The 15,738-nt window shown below is 62.4% G+C and overlaps 2 protein-coding genes across 8 annotated transcripts in view; both read left to right on the plus strand.

Annotated features, from left to right (window-relative positions):
* Positions 1-3,345, plus strand: part of QSOX2 (quiescin sulfhydryl oxidase 2) — a 38,944-nt gene extending 35,599 nt beyond the window's left edge. For all 5 annotated transcript variants that reach the window (XM_055270389.2, XM_063636753.1, XM_063636754.1 and 2 more), the window contains one exon: positions 310-3,345. In XM_055270389.2, the coding sequence (XP_055126364.1) occupies positions 310-857 (548 nt within the window). In that variant the 3' untranslated portion in view covers positions 858-3,345. The remainder of the gene's footprint in view (positions 1-309) is intronic.
* A 1,230-nt stretch (positions 3,346-4,575) lies between these two features.
* LHX3 (LIM homeobox 3) lies at positions 4,576-13,431 on the plus strand. 3 transcript variants are annotated; one of them, XM_055269898.1, is made up of 6 exons: positions 4,576-4,770; positions 8,939-9,110; positions 9,815-10,017; positions 10,641-10,792; positions 10,879-11,047; positions 11,937-13,431. In XM_055269898.1, the coding sequence occupies exons 1-6, from the start codon at positions 4,692-4,694 to the stop codon at positions 12,353-12,355; spliced, it is 1,194 nt and encodes a 397-aa protein (XP_055125873.1). In that variant the 5' UTR covers positions 4,576-4,691; the 3' UTR covers positions 12,356-13,431. The 3 variants fall into 3 exon arrangements, with proteins under 3 accessions (XP_055125873.1, XP_055125872.1, XP_055125874.1); XM_055269897.1 differs by lacking the exon at positions 4,576-4,770 and adding an exon at positions 6,510-6,753; XM_055269899.1 differs by lacking the exon at positions 4,576-4,770 and adding an exon at positions 7,668-7,674 and having other exon boundaries at positions 9,815-10,034; positions 10,643-10,792; positions 11,937-12,355.
* Positions 13,432-15,738: the final 2,307 nt, after the last annotated feature.

Raw genomic sequence — 15,738 nt, forward strand, 5'->3', positions numbered from 1 at the left:
TGCTGGGTGGTTTGGGACAGGTGTGGTCTGGGAAGTGGCGGAGGCTGAGCGTGTAGCGTCTCCTTACTTGCAGGCATGGGAACCAGCAGAGGGGAACACATGTGCAGGGGCCTGCAGAAGCAGGATGTTATCTGGGCCGCACTGCAAGGGACGGGTGGTGGGTAGGGCAGGGAGGGAGGCCTGGCAGGACCCTGGGCCGGGGCAGTGGAGGCCCGTGGTGGGTGGGAGTGGGAGTCCGGTTGCCGCACGCTGCATATGGCTTCACAAAGCCTCCTTCCCTCTGGCTCTCCCGCTTCCTTTTCTTCCTAGGCCATCTGAGTGAGGATCCCCGGTTTCCAAAGCTTCAGTGGCCCACTCCGGACCTCTGCCCAGCCTGCCATGAGGAAATTAAGGGCCTGGCAAGCTGGGATGAAGGCCACGTGCTCACATTCTTGAAGCAGCACTACAGCCGCGACAACCTCTTAGACACGTATTCTGCAGACCAGGGGGATTCCGGTGAAGGAGGAACCCTGGCCAGGGGTGAGGAAGAGGAGAAAAGACTCGCTCCCCCAGAGGTGTCCCATGGACACCGAGACACCCAGAGCGTCCATCCACCCGGTGTGCTGGGCCCCAGGCCTGCCCTTCCGGAGAGCTTGCACCACAGCTCGGACGGGAAACTCCAGGGTCTGGACAGGCCCGGGGCCCACAAGGAAGTGGGCGGGGCCACACCCTTCCTTGGGGTCGACTTCTCCAGCCTGGACATGAGTCTCTGTGTCGTGCTGTACGTGGCCTCATCCCTGTTCCTCATGGTGATGTACTTCTTCTTCCGGGTGAGGTCCAGGCGGTGGAAGGTCAAGCACCACCACCCGGCTGTGTGAGTGCCCGGGTGCTGCCGGCCACGGTGGAAGCTCGCTCGGAGGCAGCCCTGCCCCGTGCCACCTGCAGCTTTAATATTTATGATCAGGGATTTTATAAACATGCGGGCCTGGTTTCACATCGGATGGCACCTTTTGGCTTCAAAGTCCTGGTTTTACGAACGCTCTTCTAACGAGGGAAGAACACGGGGTATTTTGTGGGGATATTTGCATTCCTGGCGCACTCAAGTCTGTTCATGCTCCTTTTGCAGGTCTTACAGGAAAAAGACTTCTGTATTTTTACTCTTCTAGACGTGAAGAGAGGGTGCAGAGTGCAGGCCAGATAGTCTTTCCCACACCCTTTCATCTTGTTTCCTCGACTCCGCCTTATCCTGCAAGGCCTTGTTTTTGTATTTGGAGAAGAACCTCGCCCGTGCCCCGTCCCCCCCCCCCCCCCCCCGCGGCTCCTGGCTCCCGCTGTGATCCCCATTCCCCCCGTGGCCCTGCACCCTCCACTCCCCTCACTCCTCCCTCCCCCTGTCCCCCCCCACGCCCCCTGCTCCCCCCGTACCCCCGCTCCCCCCATGCCCCCCGCACCCCCGCTCCCCCCGCTCCCCCTGCTCCCCCTGCTCCCCCTGCTCCAGGCTGCCAAGTGTTTTCCTTTAGCTGGGCGGGGACAGCAGAGCCGGAAGCGCAGTCGGCCTCTGCAGCCCCTCCAAGCAAGTGCTCCAGGGACTATCCTGTGCTTGCAGCTGCTTCCCTAGGGCAGGTTCCTGAGGGCTCTCCATGTTCCTCCAGGTGTTTCACACCAGACATGGGGATTTCAACAGGGGAGGAGCCAAGGAATTCTGTGGCTGTGCTGCGTTTCAGAAAATAACCCCCAGAGGCCTCGGGCTGTGGACTTGGGGGTTGGAAGGATGGGGGCTCATTTAACCCTCAGAGGCAGCGCCTTTGTCTATCTGGTGATGAGAGAGACAAGTAAATGGGGACCACTGGGCCTGCGGGTCCCTGGAGGGAAGCTCTGGGCTCAGCGGGCAGTGCTTAGAGCAGAGGCCCCTCTGTTGGGGGGTGGGGAGGAGAGCGGTCTGCCCTTGGGAGCATAGGCCCCAGGGAGACTTCTAAAGCCCCCTCTGTCGTCTGCTCTTCACCCAGCACCACAGAGGCACCTGCCACACACACAAGCATCACACTCTGGGCCCACGGAGGGTCGGGGGTGGCAGGGGCCTGCGTCAGGCTTCCTTTGCCTGAAGCTGTTTTGGGAAGGGTCTCCACACAGGCACTGATCTCCCAAGCTTTGGTCATGATTTCGTTTACCATTTAATAATTTTAAACATTGTTTTTAAACCCAAACATTTAGTGGTCAGTTGCCTCTGAAGATTTAAACAAACAAATACACTATTTCTGGGAACATTTATGTTGAGATTCTTTGTGGCTATTGGTGTGTCTCACAGGCAAAATTTAATCTGGCTAAAATAGGCTCAGATGTATTTGTGTACCTGTGTGTGTGAGAGAGACTTTGACAGTTGTAGATATTTTTTCCGCTTTGCCTGCTTTATGTTGTATACTCATGTGTTTACTAACGAGTTGATCACATGGATGTATTCATAAGACCATGTAATATTGATGTGATTGTTGCCGCTTGAGAAAAAAAGGCAACAGCTGATTCCTTAAAGAACTGTCACAGAACGGCTGGGCTGAGAACGCTGCCCAGGGCCCTGCAGCTGGTGGGAGCAGTGTCTGGTGCCTTGGCCTCCTGCTTCATGTCTCTCACTTGAGAGTTGCTTCTGGTTTCACACTTTTTAACTCCTCTGTGCTTTAGCAGCTGTGACCTTGCCTTCATTGCTTCATCCAGTGCAGGCCTGGGTTATTGAAGGCACCAAAGTGTTTCTCTTTCAGTTTGAAAAACAGGCAGGTTTACTCCTGGGTTTCAGTGTATTTGCCTTTGAACCCTTTAAACTTTAGCCTTTTGGCTGGTGTTGAATGTCTTTAGCTGGGGTGACCTGGAGTGACGTGGGACAATGTTGTGTTTTACTGTCTCCAGCTTCAACCTTTCCAGAAACCCTTGTGGAGGGCAGTGTTGGCTGCAGGTTTCATCATATTGCAGTTTGAGGTCACCACTATTTGGGGAACAAGCTTGCGTCCTGCTGAGAGGCAGGATTCAGCAGAGCGTCAGTGGTGGGGCTGGGCCATCGTGGAGGTGGCCCCAGGAGTCGTATGGCCATGCTCAGACACACCTCGTGTGGCCTGCTCAGAGCTGGATGCCACCTTTAGGCAATGTTTAGAGCCTATTTTCTAAAGTTTTAAGTATTTTAAGAGGTATTGAGACTAATGAATATAATAGTTCAGTAATTTAAATGCTTATTTATTTTCAGTGGAAGGATTTTTATTAAAAAGAAGCTAATTGACATGGAAATGTCAGTGAAATTTCTTACCTGCAAGGAAAGTGAACATTTTGTATTTAAGTAAACTATAATGTGCACATTTTAATAAAGAAATCTGACGTTTGAAAAAATGGTGATTCTTTTGAAATGTGAACCAGCTCTACCAGTGGGAGTTGTAGAGGCAGTGGGTGCAGAATGGACCCCTCTTTCTTTTCACATACTGAACATCTGAAATCCTAGAATTTCTCCTATTGAACCAACCACTGGCTTTTGGGACACAGCCCAAGGGTCGGATGGGACGTGAAAGATGGAAAACAGTGATAGATCACCTCCCTGGAGCTGATCTGGATGAGACTCTCACAGGACAAGACCCTGGATTTTACACAGATTAAAGGGCAGCTGAGATGCATGTAAACTACACGCTTCAAAGTGCACGCGCAGCAGCCCAGCCTGAGGGCACCTCAGAGGACCCCCAGCTTGCGTGAGCGGCCATCCCTCTGCTTCCTGGGTGTGAGTGTCCTGCTAAGGCTGTTTGTGGTGCTCTGTGGGGTGCCCTTGACCCCTTGTTTTCTTCTGCCCCTCCCCCACTTTTGTTGTGCCAGTGGGGGTGGGGCAGTGGTCTCCAACAGTCTTGCCTGCGGCTTTGGAGGAGTCCGGTTGGCACCTCCCTGGCCAGGCTGTGCAGAGGCTGGCAGTAACTCAGTCACTCGGCAGGCACCGAGCAGACGCCAGCCTGGGTGTGTACTGGGCGATTCCTTCAGGCCCTGCCTGTGCCCAAGTTCTTGAGTCCTCAGCAGTGCTTTTGTTACGGGGGACTGCAGGTGCCTCTCCTCCTGGCAGCCTGGGGGGTGCAGACTGAGCTCCTCCCAGAAGTTGGGGGTTGAGTTCAAGGAGGTTAAGAGTGGAAAGTTCCCTGACCAAAACACCTGCAGGAGAGTGCCCCAGTGAGCCCTGGGCTGGAGGTGATCAGGCAAGGGGCCGCCCCGGGGCATGGCCTGGGCACTGCGTTCCAGAGGCTGCACGCTAGAAGAGTAGGGTCAGTGTCCTCCTGCCCTGCGGCTGGACGACCCGCTTGCTGCGAATCTCGGCGAATCCCAGCGCCTCAGCAGGGCCTAGAGCTTAGGGAGGAGCGGGAGCGGCCACCCTGGGTCTCAGGGGGGCGAGAGCGGGTGCTGCCCCGAGTGCGGCCCAACCCAGCCAGGTGGGGAGGCGCGCCTGACACTGCCCGCCTGAGCACTGGGGAGGGGGGCAGAGGCGGGGGTGGGGACCGGGGCGGCGAGAGGGGCCCCGGGAGGTGGGCGGGCGCGCGGGCGGGGCGGGCAGCGGGCGCCTCCTTCAGCACCGCGGACAGCGCTCGGCCCAGTGGCTCCCGGGCTCCCTGCTCCGCACGACGCGGTGATACTTGGGAGCCCCGAGCCCTCCAGGGGACGCTGACCTAGGAGGAGCGCGGCTCGCGCCACTCGGCCTGGTGGCCGCGATGCTGCTGGAAACGGGGCTCGAGCGCGACCGAGAGAGGCCTGGGGCCGCCGCCGTCTCCACCTTGGGCAGGACTCGGGGTAAGCCCCAGCAGGACACCGAGGACAGAAACGGCAAGGGCGGCAGAGGCGCGAGGAAGGGGGTGCGTGCAGGGCCAGCGGCCAGGCAAAGAAAGTCCCGCCGCTCTGCAGGCGGGACACAGAGATGAGAACAGTGCAGAGAGTGAGTTTCCAGATCCCAGGGTGGTGGGGAGGGCCTGACGCTGGCCTGCAAGAGTGAGGGATGGCGGTTGGAGTGGAGGTCCCTAGAAAAAAAGAGGGCATCGCAGGCACAGCTGGGGGGCGATAGGGCCGAGCAAGGGGTGCCAGGTTCCCCCGGTGACCAGTGCCCGTCAGCTCTTGCACACAGCCCAGCCCAGGCCTCTGGACCCCACAGCAGGGGACGGAAGCCTGGGTCTCCCGCCTGAACCACCCTCCCCAAGGGCCATTCCATCACCACGGACGCTGGGAAATAATGGAGGCATTGTTGGAGGGCTGGCCAGATGCCAGCAGGGTGGGCCGCCTCCTTGACCTGCCGCCGCCCCTTCCCCAGTCCAGCCACACACGACCCCTGATCGCTTTGGCAGCAGCTGACACTCAGCCACCTGCACCCAGCACAGCCCGCACACACTCAGCTTTGCACCCGCGTGTCCTTGCCCTGGCCCTTCTCGGGTAACAAGTGCTGTGCAAAGTGAAGGGGCAGAAAGCTGGCTGCATGGGCCACTGCTCAAAACGGACACATGGGACCTGCTGGGAGCTGGGAGGGAGGGACTGGTTTCTTGTGCCCATCCTTCTAGGCCTGGGCCTTAAGACTCACAGTCCAGAAGCCATAGGCAGAGTGGACAGAGTATTGAGACCCACAGGGAGAGGGACCTGGAGGATGGCATCAGCCCCTGGTCCCCCAACCCTTCCTGTGTGTTTTTGCGCGCTGCCAGGGCCCCCCTGCCTTTGCCATGTCCTGTGCTGCCGAGGGCCGCCCGTTGCTGTGCTCTTTCCCGGGTGGCTGCCCAGGGCTGGTGCTGGCCCAGGGCCCTCTGGGCAGGGGTGGGTGCGTCCCTCTGCCTGCAAGGACGGGTGGGTTCTGGAGAGCTCACCTGTGTGGACTGGGGAAAGGGGCTGAAATATCAGGTAAGGGACCGTGTTCCGATGGAGCCAGAGTGCTGGGGGCTGGAAATGGAAGGTGTGCCCTGGGGCTTCCCCAGCTCGGCCCCGCACGACCCGAGGTCTTGGCTGCCTGTCCAGGACACAGAGCCTGTTCTCTCTCAAGGATTGCCTTTCCTCCCTGAGCCCAGTCCGGGGCCGCAGTTCCAGGAGTGGAGCCCAGAAGCCTGTTAGCATCTGGGATCGGTCCGGCACCTTGCGGTTGCGGTACGCAGCCTTCGGCGCCACACTCACCCCTTCTGCGTTTCGGGTTGAGCTCCTGACGACCATCTGCTGCTCCCGAGGCCAAACCTCAGCGGCGGGAGGACCCGGCTGCCTTCTCGACCCCTTTCCCGGGAACCTTAGCCCTCCTGGCGTGTGCTCCAGCTCAGGCCTCTGCCTCCGGCCCGCTCTGGCGCAGGAAGCTGCGGGCCGGGACGAACGCTGGCGGGAAGCCCTGACCTGGGCCCTCCCCTACCGGTGCCCGCCCTCGGGCCGGACACGCAGGGAGGCCTCTGGGCACCGCAGGTACCGGCGCAAAGGCGCGCAGAGTCCGCAGTGGCCCGGGCTGGTCTCCGCGACCCCCGGCCCCGCCCCGCACCGCGGCCCCGCCCCCCGGCCGCTCCGCCCTCCGCTCGGCCAGAGGCTCCGGGCCCCAGGGCCGCCCGAGGGCGCAGCGCCCAGCAGCACCGGGAGTCGCTTGGACGCCGGTTCGGGGCTACTGCGGGGTGGCGTCGCTGGGCCCGGGAAAGTTCGGGACCGGAGAGTGGCGACGCCGGGCGGCGGGACCCATGGAGGCGCGCGGGGAGCTGGTCGCGGCCCGGGAGTCGGCGGGAGGCGACCTGCTGCTAGCACTGCTGGCGCGGAGGGCGGACCTGCGCCGAGGTGGGTGCCCGGGCCGAGCGGCTGCACCGGGGAGACCCGGAGATCCTCGGCCCTTTCGGGGCCTGGCTGCGGAGGCTGGCAGGAGCTAGAGGATCTGGGAGGGAGTGGGTGCGAGGACCCCGGAACGTCCGCGCCTGGGCGTCTCAGCCTGAATTTGTTTCGGGGCCCCTGGCCTGGGTTGTCAGGGAGTGAGTGAGGTTGTGGCACTGCGCTGCTCCGGCCAGGGAGCTCTCGGGGGTCCAGGGTGGGCTTAGGAGACCTCTGCAGCCCTGAGGCAGCTCCCTGGGCTGCAGGAGGCGCAGGGAGCAGTGGCGGGGCAGTGACCACGGGACAGGAGGGTCCCCAAGAAGGCCGCCCCACCCGGACTCTTTCCACGTTCCAGCGGAACAGAGTCAGATGCAGGGGCCAAGGTCGAACTCCGACCGTCGGTCTCCCCGAAGTCAGGTTTCAGCGTCTGCGCCCACAGACACCTGCTCGGTTTATACCCGGTCAGGGCCCGTCTGTAGGAAAAAGCCTTGCTTCTCCAGGCCCCCCAGTTTCCTGGTGGCACCACTCTAGCTCCCAGCACTTTGGTTCTTAGAGAACCTGGGCAGTTCTCCTCGACTCCCGGGCCAGCTGGAGCCGCAGGATGGGGAAGGAGGCCCCGGAGCCAGTGGGGAGTGAGAGGGACCGGCGGGAAGGGGGTTACATCCAGGCTGTGGGGGCTCGCGGTTCTCTACTTATTTATTTATTTATTTTTCGACGGTTCCTGGGAGGGGTTGGCCGCGGGGGCTGGGAGGCGGAGAGAGGGAGGGAGGGAGGAGGACTGCGCGCCCGGCGCTGGGGAGAGCTGTCCGGAGCGGGTGGGCTGGCGTCCAGGCTCCGCCGACCCCGCCATCTCTGACACAGGAGACCCCGCCGGGGCTGGAGTCGCCATGCAGCGTAAGGCTGGGGTCGCGGGCGCGGCGCGGGTTGGGCTGGGGCGGCTTTTGCCCGACGCGGGCTCCTGCGGCGCTTTGCGGCCGAGTCGCTGTCCGGTCCGCGGTGCTGAATCCGCGCTGTGTCGGCCTGTCGGGCCGCCCCGCTCCAAGCCGGGTCCTCGCCTGCGATCGCTGCCCACGATGGGGACCCCGGGCGCGCAGCGAGTCCTCAACGCTCCGCACCCAGAGCTGCGGTTTTGCCGGATGCGGGGCGCATTCATCGCCGGGTTCCCGCCACTGCGGGGGGAGGCGGAGCCCAGTTTTTTCCGCCGGAGGTCGAGGGGGCCCCTTCCCGGTGTCTCTCACCCACTGGGAGATGGGCTGGAGCCGGCGGGGTCCACAGCCAGGGAGGCGGGTGCAATATGTCAGTAGATCCCGGTCCCTTTAGCGGGCGCTACTCTCTTCCAGAGACTTTTTCTAAGTGAAGAGAGTCCTCAGCCCTTGACACCTGGAAAACCCACTCACAGACTCGAGGCTCCCACAGGGCAGCCTTGGACCTCCCCAGCGTGGTTCCTCCAGGGGGCCTGCAGTCCCTAAGTGGGGTGTGGGGGGCAGAAGCAGCGGGAAGCCAGACGTTTGAGTAACTCTGACGGTGTTGGGGGCACCTATGCCTGACACAAAGGCAGTGGACCGGCTTGTCCAGTCCACTCGTAAGTACTTTCGCGGCCGCCCAATGATGGGGAAGGCATTGATATTTACCCCGGAGGCCTGCAGACAGGGCCACCAGGCAGGGCAGCCACATTTGCGAGGTGTCCCTAGAGTGGCCATGACGCTTAACATGAAGGAGACCCCGATGGGGTGCCCCAGCTCCGGGTGACGGTGAAGACCCATTTCCCTATGTTTCCTGCCCGGCTTCAGAAAGCAGATCCCCCTGGGGTGGGGTTTTCATTTGAGCTCCACATGCACCCTTCTTGGCACTGGCAAAATTTTGTAATTGAGTATTCAGCCTCGTGAAATGGCCTGGGCTGCTTTCCTGCTCACACACACAGTTTTAGACCGATGTCAGTTTCCCCTTAGCTCCTGCCATAGGATGCGGTGCCTGCGCAGTCCGGGAACTTGCAGGGCCACTTAAGCTGGCTGGGGAAGAGGGTGTGTAGGGAAAGGAGGACCCCTCAGCAGCCCTGAGTCCTGCGGGCCGGAGGGGAGGCTGGCTCGCGTTGGGGTGGGAAGGTGGCTTCACTGCCTCCTGGTCTACGAGGTGACCCAGAGCTTCCTCGTGCCCACAGAGATCCCGCTGTGCGCCGGCTGTGACCAGCACATCCTGGACCGCTTCATCCTCAAGGCCCTGGACCGCCACTGGCACAGCAAGTGCCTCAAGTGCAGCGACTGCCACACGCCACTGGCCGAGCGCTGCTTCAGCCGAGGGGAGAGCGTTTACTGCAAGGACGACTTTTTCAAGTGAGCCCCGAAGCCTCGCCTCGGTGTGGGAGCGGAGGGCACGCCCGCCCTAAGGACTCCTCCCCTCACAATCACCCAGGCCAGGTCCTCGAAGCCCGTCTCTCGCAATCCCAGCCCCCTCCTGTCACCCAGGCAGGGCACCCTGCGGTCTGGCCGAACTAAGGGTGGGGCCTCTCCTCTCCATGGGTGCTCCCTGGGTGGCTGGGCCTGGCTGGGACATCAGCAAGTACTATTTGGGAAAAAAAGCAATTTATTTATTAAATCACAGAAGCAGTCATTAGAGAAGATACACCCATGTTTGTAGGATTCTATTGTACTTAGTCCCTCCGAAATTGGCGATGTTTTTATTCCTAATGCTGGGACCCAGGGGCTCCGGCCCAGTGGCCTTCATGGCTCCAGCTGTGGGATGTGAGGGACCGGCCCCAGATAGGTCCTCTCCCTCCGGATTCACCTTCCCAGATCCAGCATGGGTCCTGCAGGCAGTGGCGGCCGGGCTCCCCGAGGTCTTTCTGAGGTTGAGGTTCCCTTCTCAGTGGGAGTGGTCAGCTCTGCCCGGGCGGACAGGCTGGCGACCAACCTGCAGGGCCCGACAGGGCCTTCCTCCGGGGCCGCCTCCCCAGGCAGCCGCTTGCCGCTCTCCGACCCGCTCGGAGCGAAATGAGCCTCGTGCTTCCGCGCTGAGCCCGGCCCTGTGCGTCCCGCAGGCGCTTCGGGACCAAGTGCGCCGCGTGCCAGCTGGGCATCCCGCCCACGCAGGTGGTGCGCCGCGCCCAGGACTTCGTGTACCACCTGCACTGCTTTGCCTGCGTCGTGTGCAAGCGGCAGCTGGCCACGGGCGACGAGTTCTACCTCCTGGAGGACAGCCGGCTCGTGTGCAAGGCGGACTACGAAACGGCCAAGCAGCGAGGTCAGCCAGGGGACGACGCTCCCACCTTTCCTGGTCTGAAAAAGTGGGGCTGAGGCCAGGCCCGGGGCGGGGGCGTCCGGGGAAATTCTCTCCCCAAGCCCTCACTAAGGGGGCCTGGGCTAGGGCGGTGTGGGCAGCAGGAAGCCGAGGCCGGGAGCGGCGGAGTCACGGACAGACCCGCGCCCCGAACCGCTTCGTTCGGTCCGCAGTGTGCGGCTTTTCACCCCTGGTCGGAATTATTGCCCTAAATTCTTGGCCGCGAAGACTGGGCCATACCCACACCCTTAGAATAAAGGGGAGCCCGCGGGGAAATCAGAGTGCTTGGAGTAGGGAGCCGAGGCTGAAGGCGGGGGCGCCATGGAGGGTGCTGTGATTTTAGGGAAGACGCCGCCCCCATCCGCGCAGCAGAACCCGCCCTCCGCCGGCGCCCCCTCCACCCCGGCCCGGGTGCTGCCAGTTTTCGCCAATCGCTCCCAGCGCCCGCGCGTTCCGAGGAGCCTGTGGGGCGGGCTGGGGGTGGGCACCTGGGGCCCCGACGTCCCGCGCCGGCCGGGGTGGGGAGGGCTGGGGGTCCGGCTGGGGCCGGAAGGGCTGCCGCGCCTCACCGCTCGCCCGCCGCGCAGAGGCCGAGGCCACGGCCAAGCGGCCGCGCACGACCATCACCGCCAAGCAGCTGGAGACGCTGAAGAGCGCCTACAACACCTCGCCCAAGCCGGCGCGCCACGTGCGCGAGCAGCTCTCGTCCGAGACGGGCCTGGACATGCGCGTGGTGCAGGTCAGCGCTCGCCCCTGCTCCCCTCCTGCCTGCGGCCTTGGGGGCCCCCGCAGAGCCGGGCGGCCGCTCACCCACCCCGTCCCCAGGTTTGGTTCCAGAACCGCCGGGCCAAGGAGAAGAGGCTGAAGAAGGACGCCGGCCGGCAGCGCTGGGGGCAGTATTTCCGCAACATGAAGCGCTCCCGCGGCGGCTGCAAATCGGACAAGGACAGCGTTCAGGAGGGGCAGGACAGCGACGCCGAGGTCTCCTTCCCCGGTAGGCGGAGGGATCGCGGAGCTCGGGGAGGGACGAGCGCGCGTCGGGGGGGGGGATCGCAGGGGTCGCAGGGGTCGCAGGGAGCCTGCGGATCTGAATTTCCCATGGAGTTAGTGGACTCCTTAAGTTCTGCTTTCTAAAACATTTCACTTACAGAACCTGCTCCCCCAGCACCCTCCCCGCCCTGGTTGGCCACTCCGGACCACTGCTTTTCCCCTGGTGGGGACACAATCCCTGTGGCCCGACCTGTCCCCAAGCTGGGCGCCTACGGGCTTTCTCATGGGGGGGGGTGGGCGTGTCCAGGCCGTCCCTCTGGCTCCTAGTCCTTGCAGTGATTTTTAGGAGAATGAGCAGCGCATTTCGGTAGACTGAGTCAAAGTTCCAGCTGCTCGGAGTTGGGGGAGGGGGCTGCCTGGGGTCAGGAAGAGCAGGTTCCATACCCTTCTGTGGGGCCGGGATTATTTCATTCTCCGGGCACCGGGGATGCTGTGTCCCCTTCCGTTGACGCCCATCCTCAGAATGTGGACAAGACACTCTCTTTTGGGCTGCCTTGTGACCTGGGCTACTCACTCAGCCACTCTGGAACTAAATATCCTTGTCTGCAAAATGTGTGTGGTGGTATCTGTGCCCCCTTCCTAGGCTGCTGTGGGGCTGGTCCTGACTCTGATCCCACCAGGCCTGAGACACCCGGGCTGACTCAGGGGTGAGGGCAGTGGAGGGGCAGGGGCAGCCATGCCTTCCAACAGCAGAAGGGGCCTGTGCTGACCGGTCATGTGGTGTGGGGCAGCCACTCCTTCTCCGGCCCAGGGGTGCCTCCGCCTGCAGGATGGGACTCTGAGGGGCCGCAGGTGGAGGGCAGGCGCTGACTGAGCCTCTGCTTCTGTTGCAGATGAGCCTTCCTTGATGGAAATGGGCCCAGCCAATGGCCTCTACGGGAGCTTGGGGGAGCCCACCCAGGCCTTGGGCCGGCCCTCGGGAGCCCTGGGCAACTTCTCCCTGGAGCATGGAGGCCTGGCAGGCCCAGAGCAGTACCGAGAGCTGCGTCCCAGCAGCCCCTACGGTGTCGCCCCATCCCCCGCCGCCCCGCAGAGTCTCCCTGGCCCCCAGCCCCTCCTCTCCAGCCTGGTGTACCCAGACACCAGCTTGGGCCTTGTGCCCTCGGGAGCCCCCGGCGGGCCCCCACCCATGAGGGTGCTGGCAGGGAACGGACCCAGTTCTGACCTATCCACGGGGAGCAGCGGGGGTTACCCCGACTTCCCTGCCAGCCCCGCCTCTTGGCTGGATGAGGTGGACCATGCTCAGTTCTGACCCAGGCCCAGCTCCACCCTGCACCGGACACGAGGGAGCTGCCCCTGGGTGGGTGGCTCCGGGCTGCTGGGGCTTCCGAGGAAGTGGGGCCGGGGCATCAAGGGAGCACTGGTGCCTTCGGAGCCTCCCACTGCCGACCGCACAGCTCCCTCCCTGGGGGCTGAGGGACCCACCTGGCCCCTCCTCTGACACAGGGCTGGCCCGCCAGGTGGCCTCCCAGCAAGCCGGCCTTTTTTGTAGCAAATTTCTCCCCTTTATTGAGCAATTAACCGAGCACTTGCTGCTATTTCTAGACATGAAATGTCACCTTGCTGAGGCCCAGCCCAGCCCAGCATAGCCTGAGGGCTGGAAAAACGCTTTCATCTCTAAAACTGAGAAATGGTCATAATCGTGCTTTCACTTCCTAGGCTCTGTGTGTCTCGGAGCCATCACCCCGAGGCTCCCTCTTTAGGTTAGAGATTGGCCTCGCCTGTTGAGGCAGGAGGCTGCGGAGGCAGGGACACACCTGTGTCCGCCGGGAGAGGCCCCCTCCTCTCCCCAGACCACGGGGGGGCCTCCCTGCCTCCAGCCCCGCCTTCCCTGGGAGCAGCTTTCCCCAGTCCCCAGGTCTCTAGATCTTTCTGTTCTTGAGTATCCTTTGGAGGACGCAAAAATGCCTGGGACCCCTTCTCTCCAAGCTCAATTCTCTAAGCCCCTCAGGGTCTCCTCCTCACCCCACCCCAGGCGCTTGGTGTCCAGGCTGCACCCACAGATTGTCCGTTGCCAAACAGCCTGCCCTCCCTGCCAGAGCCGGCTCTGCCAGCCCCAGATTGGGAAGTCTCCCCTCTGGAGAAGGGTGGGGCTCCTCTGAGCCTGCCCTGCCTCCTCCATCAGATCCTTTGGGAAGAAGTTTCTGGGAGACGCCTGCAGCTGTGTGTGCCCCAGACACAAAGGCTGGCCTGTGTGTAAGTCAAAGTCACTCCCGCAAACCTGAATCTCGAGCTACCTATTGGTTCTGTGAATGTTCTGTGTCTTTTATTTATTCTCGGGTGATCAGCTCTTTCCAAGACTTCAATAAATTTGTCAGTTACAGTCAATGGAAGGCCCGTGTTTTTTCGAGGCTGCGGGGGTTGGGGAGTGTTGGATGTGGGGAACATTCTGTGAATGTTGAGAGGCAGCCCTGGAGGGACTCTGGGTCCCCCTAGTTCGTTGCTTGGGCTGGCACCTAGTATGAATTTGAGCTCTCTTTACCCCTGGATCTTGGCCACGCTCATCAGCACTGGAAGGAGGTGGGGGGAACAGCCCGTCCATTCCTGATGGAGGGGAGGGGTTGGGGTCTCCACACCCTGTCCCTGGGAGAGGCAGGGGTTGGGATGTCCAGAGAGCATGATGGGGGTGGGGGGTGGGCCATGTGTGCCACTCACAGCTTGCAGCTGGCACCAACCCCAGGACATAGGCTGGTAGGGTGACCAGGCTCATGGTCATGGAAGTCTCTCCAGCTTGGATTCCAATCCTGGCTCTTCTAACTTGCTGTGTGACCTGGGCTGGGGGCTCGACCCCTCTGAGCCCTGCTTCCCCGTCCCCACCCCCACCGTAAAGAGAAGACAGCGATGACAGTCCCCTCAGAGGGCAGAAAGTTGTATGCGCCCCACCCCCACCCCAGGTGAGTGCTCCTATAGGGGCAGTGGTAGAAGCAGGCAGGGTTGGCCCTTCCATCTCGGCCTTCCCTCCTGCAGGGTGGGAGGGCTGGGCCTCCTCCCTGAGGGTCTCTACCCCTGAGGGTCTCCCTGGAGCAGAGTGGGGGCTGGAGGGAGGAGCCCCCTTGGAGCCTGGGCTCCCTATTTCTCAGTGGAGGCGGAAGGAAGGTGGAGGAGCTGGGGAGTGCCTTTCATGGGGACCTTTGCACTGGCCTCAGTTCCGCCAGTAAGGGTGGGGAGGCCCCTCCAGAATGTGGCCAAGGGAAGCTGCTCTGAGCTGCAGACCCCCAAGTCTCTCCAGGACCAGCCATCTTTTGGGGGGAACTGGTTGAGACCAGTTGTATGTTTTTTTTCTTTTAAATGGAGTTTTGCTCTTGTTGCCCAGGCTGCAGTGCAATGGCAGGATCTCGGCTCACCACAACCTCCGCCTCCTGGGTTCAAGCGATTCTCTTGCCTCAGCCTCCCAAGTAGCTGGGATTACAGGCGCGCAGCACCATTCCTGGTGATCCACCCGCCTTGGCCTCCAAAAGTGCTGGGATTACAGGCAGAGCCACCGCACCTGGCCAAGGGAACAGTTGTCTTTTGAGGGAAGTCCTTTTCATCGTTTTGGGATGTGTGTCAGGCACATCCTCTTCTGAGTCCCACAGCGGCCTCTCCCCTCAATCTCACAGAAGAGAAAGCTAAGGCCCGGGAAAGGGGAAGGAAGGGAGGAGAGGGGAGGGAAGAGGGAGAAGGGGAGGGGAGGGAAGAGTGGGGAGGGAGAAGAGAGGAGGGAAGAAGGGGAAGGAGAGGGAAGAGGGGGAAGAGGGGTGGGAAGCTTGGGAGAAAAGAGCGGTAGACTGTCCTCAGCCATGCAGGCTTGGGCAAACCTGGGGTCTGGGAGTGATGGGGCTGGGGCAAAGGAGCTCTGAGAAACATCACAGGGAGAGGGTCTGATGTCCTGTCTGCCTTGACCCTGACCTCTGCTGACCTCTAGGCGCCCACAGACCCCAGGTCTGTAGGGCTAAACCCGGCAGGGGCTCTGGCAGGCTCCTGGATCTGTTCATTCCATTAACATTTCTAGAATTGGCTGTCCTCCGCCCAGCGCCCTCTGCCTGTGGGGAGACTGAGGCCCAGAGGGGGAAAGGGCCTGTCCTGGCCTGGGTCCCCCACACCCCCCCAACCCCCACTGTGGGGAAGGAGGGGTGCTGCCCAGGCAGTCAACGGGGTTTCTATCGGGTCCTCCCAAGCCCCACCCGCCCCAGCACCGCCCGCCCTCCCTCCCTCCCTGTGGCGCATGGCTTTCGACCCCCAGGCTCTAGCAGCCACTCTGTGTCTAAGGAGGCACCGGGCACCCCTGGGAAGCGCAGAGACGCGCGGATCACCAGGGCGGTCCTGGGAGGGTAGAAGGGCCCCGACGGCCGCTGGGAATGGAGGCAACAGTGGAGCGGAGCGTGGAAGCAGATGGGGTTGGACGCGAGCGTGGCGCGTGGGGACGGCGACCAGTGAGAGCAAAGGCGCGCCGGCGGGAAAGTGCGAGGTTCGAGGCCGGCTTGCGGCGGCGGTGTCCCCAGGGCAGAGACTCCAGCCAGCGGCCCCGTGGCCAGGGATAGGCGTTGGAGGGACGATCCCGAACTCTCCGGGGGGCAACGGGCAGCCCGCGGGGGAAAGCGGCTCCGGGCCCAGGTCGAAGGCGGAATTTAGGGAGGGGGTGCGGCCGCCGGGGTG

The sequence above is a fragment of the Symphalangus syndactylus genome, chromosome 3, assembly GCF_028878055.3.
Source record: "Symphalangus syndactylus isolate Jambi chromosome 3, NHGRI_mSymSyn1-v2.1_pri, whole genome shotgun sequence".
Lineage (NCBI taxonomy): Eukaryota > Metazoa > Chordata > Mammalia > Primates > Hylobatidae > Symphalangus > Symphalangus syndactylus.

Bases quoted from the DNA above. Each gene is read 5' to 3' on its own strand.
- LHX3 (XM_055269897.1), top strand. From the start codon at position 6,660: ATGGAGGCGCGCGGGGAGCTGGTCGCGGCCCGGGAGTCGGCGGGAGGC. The intron at 9,111-9,814 runs GTGAGCCCCGAA...TGCGTCCCGCAG, and splicing joins TGCAAGGACGACTTTTTCAA to GCGCTTCGGGACCAAGTGCG. The intron at 10,018-10,640 runs GTCAGCCAGGGG...CCCGCCGCGCAG, and splicing joins CGAAACGGCCAAGCAGCGAG to AGGCCGAGGCCACGGCCAAG.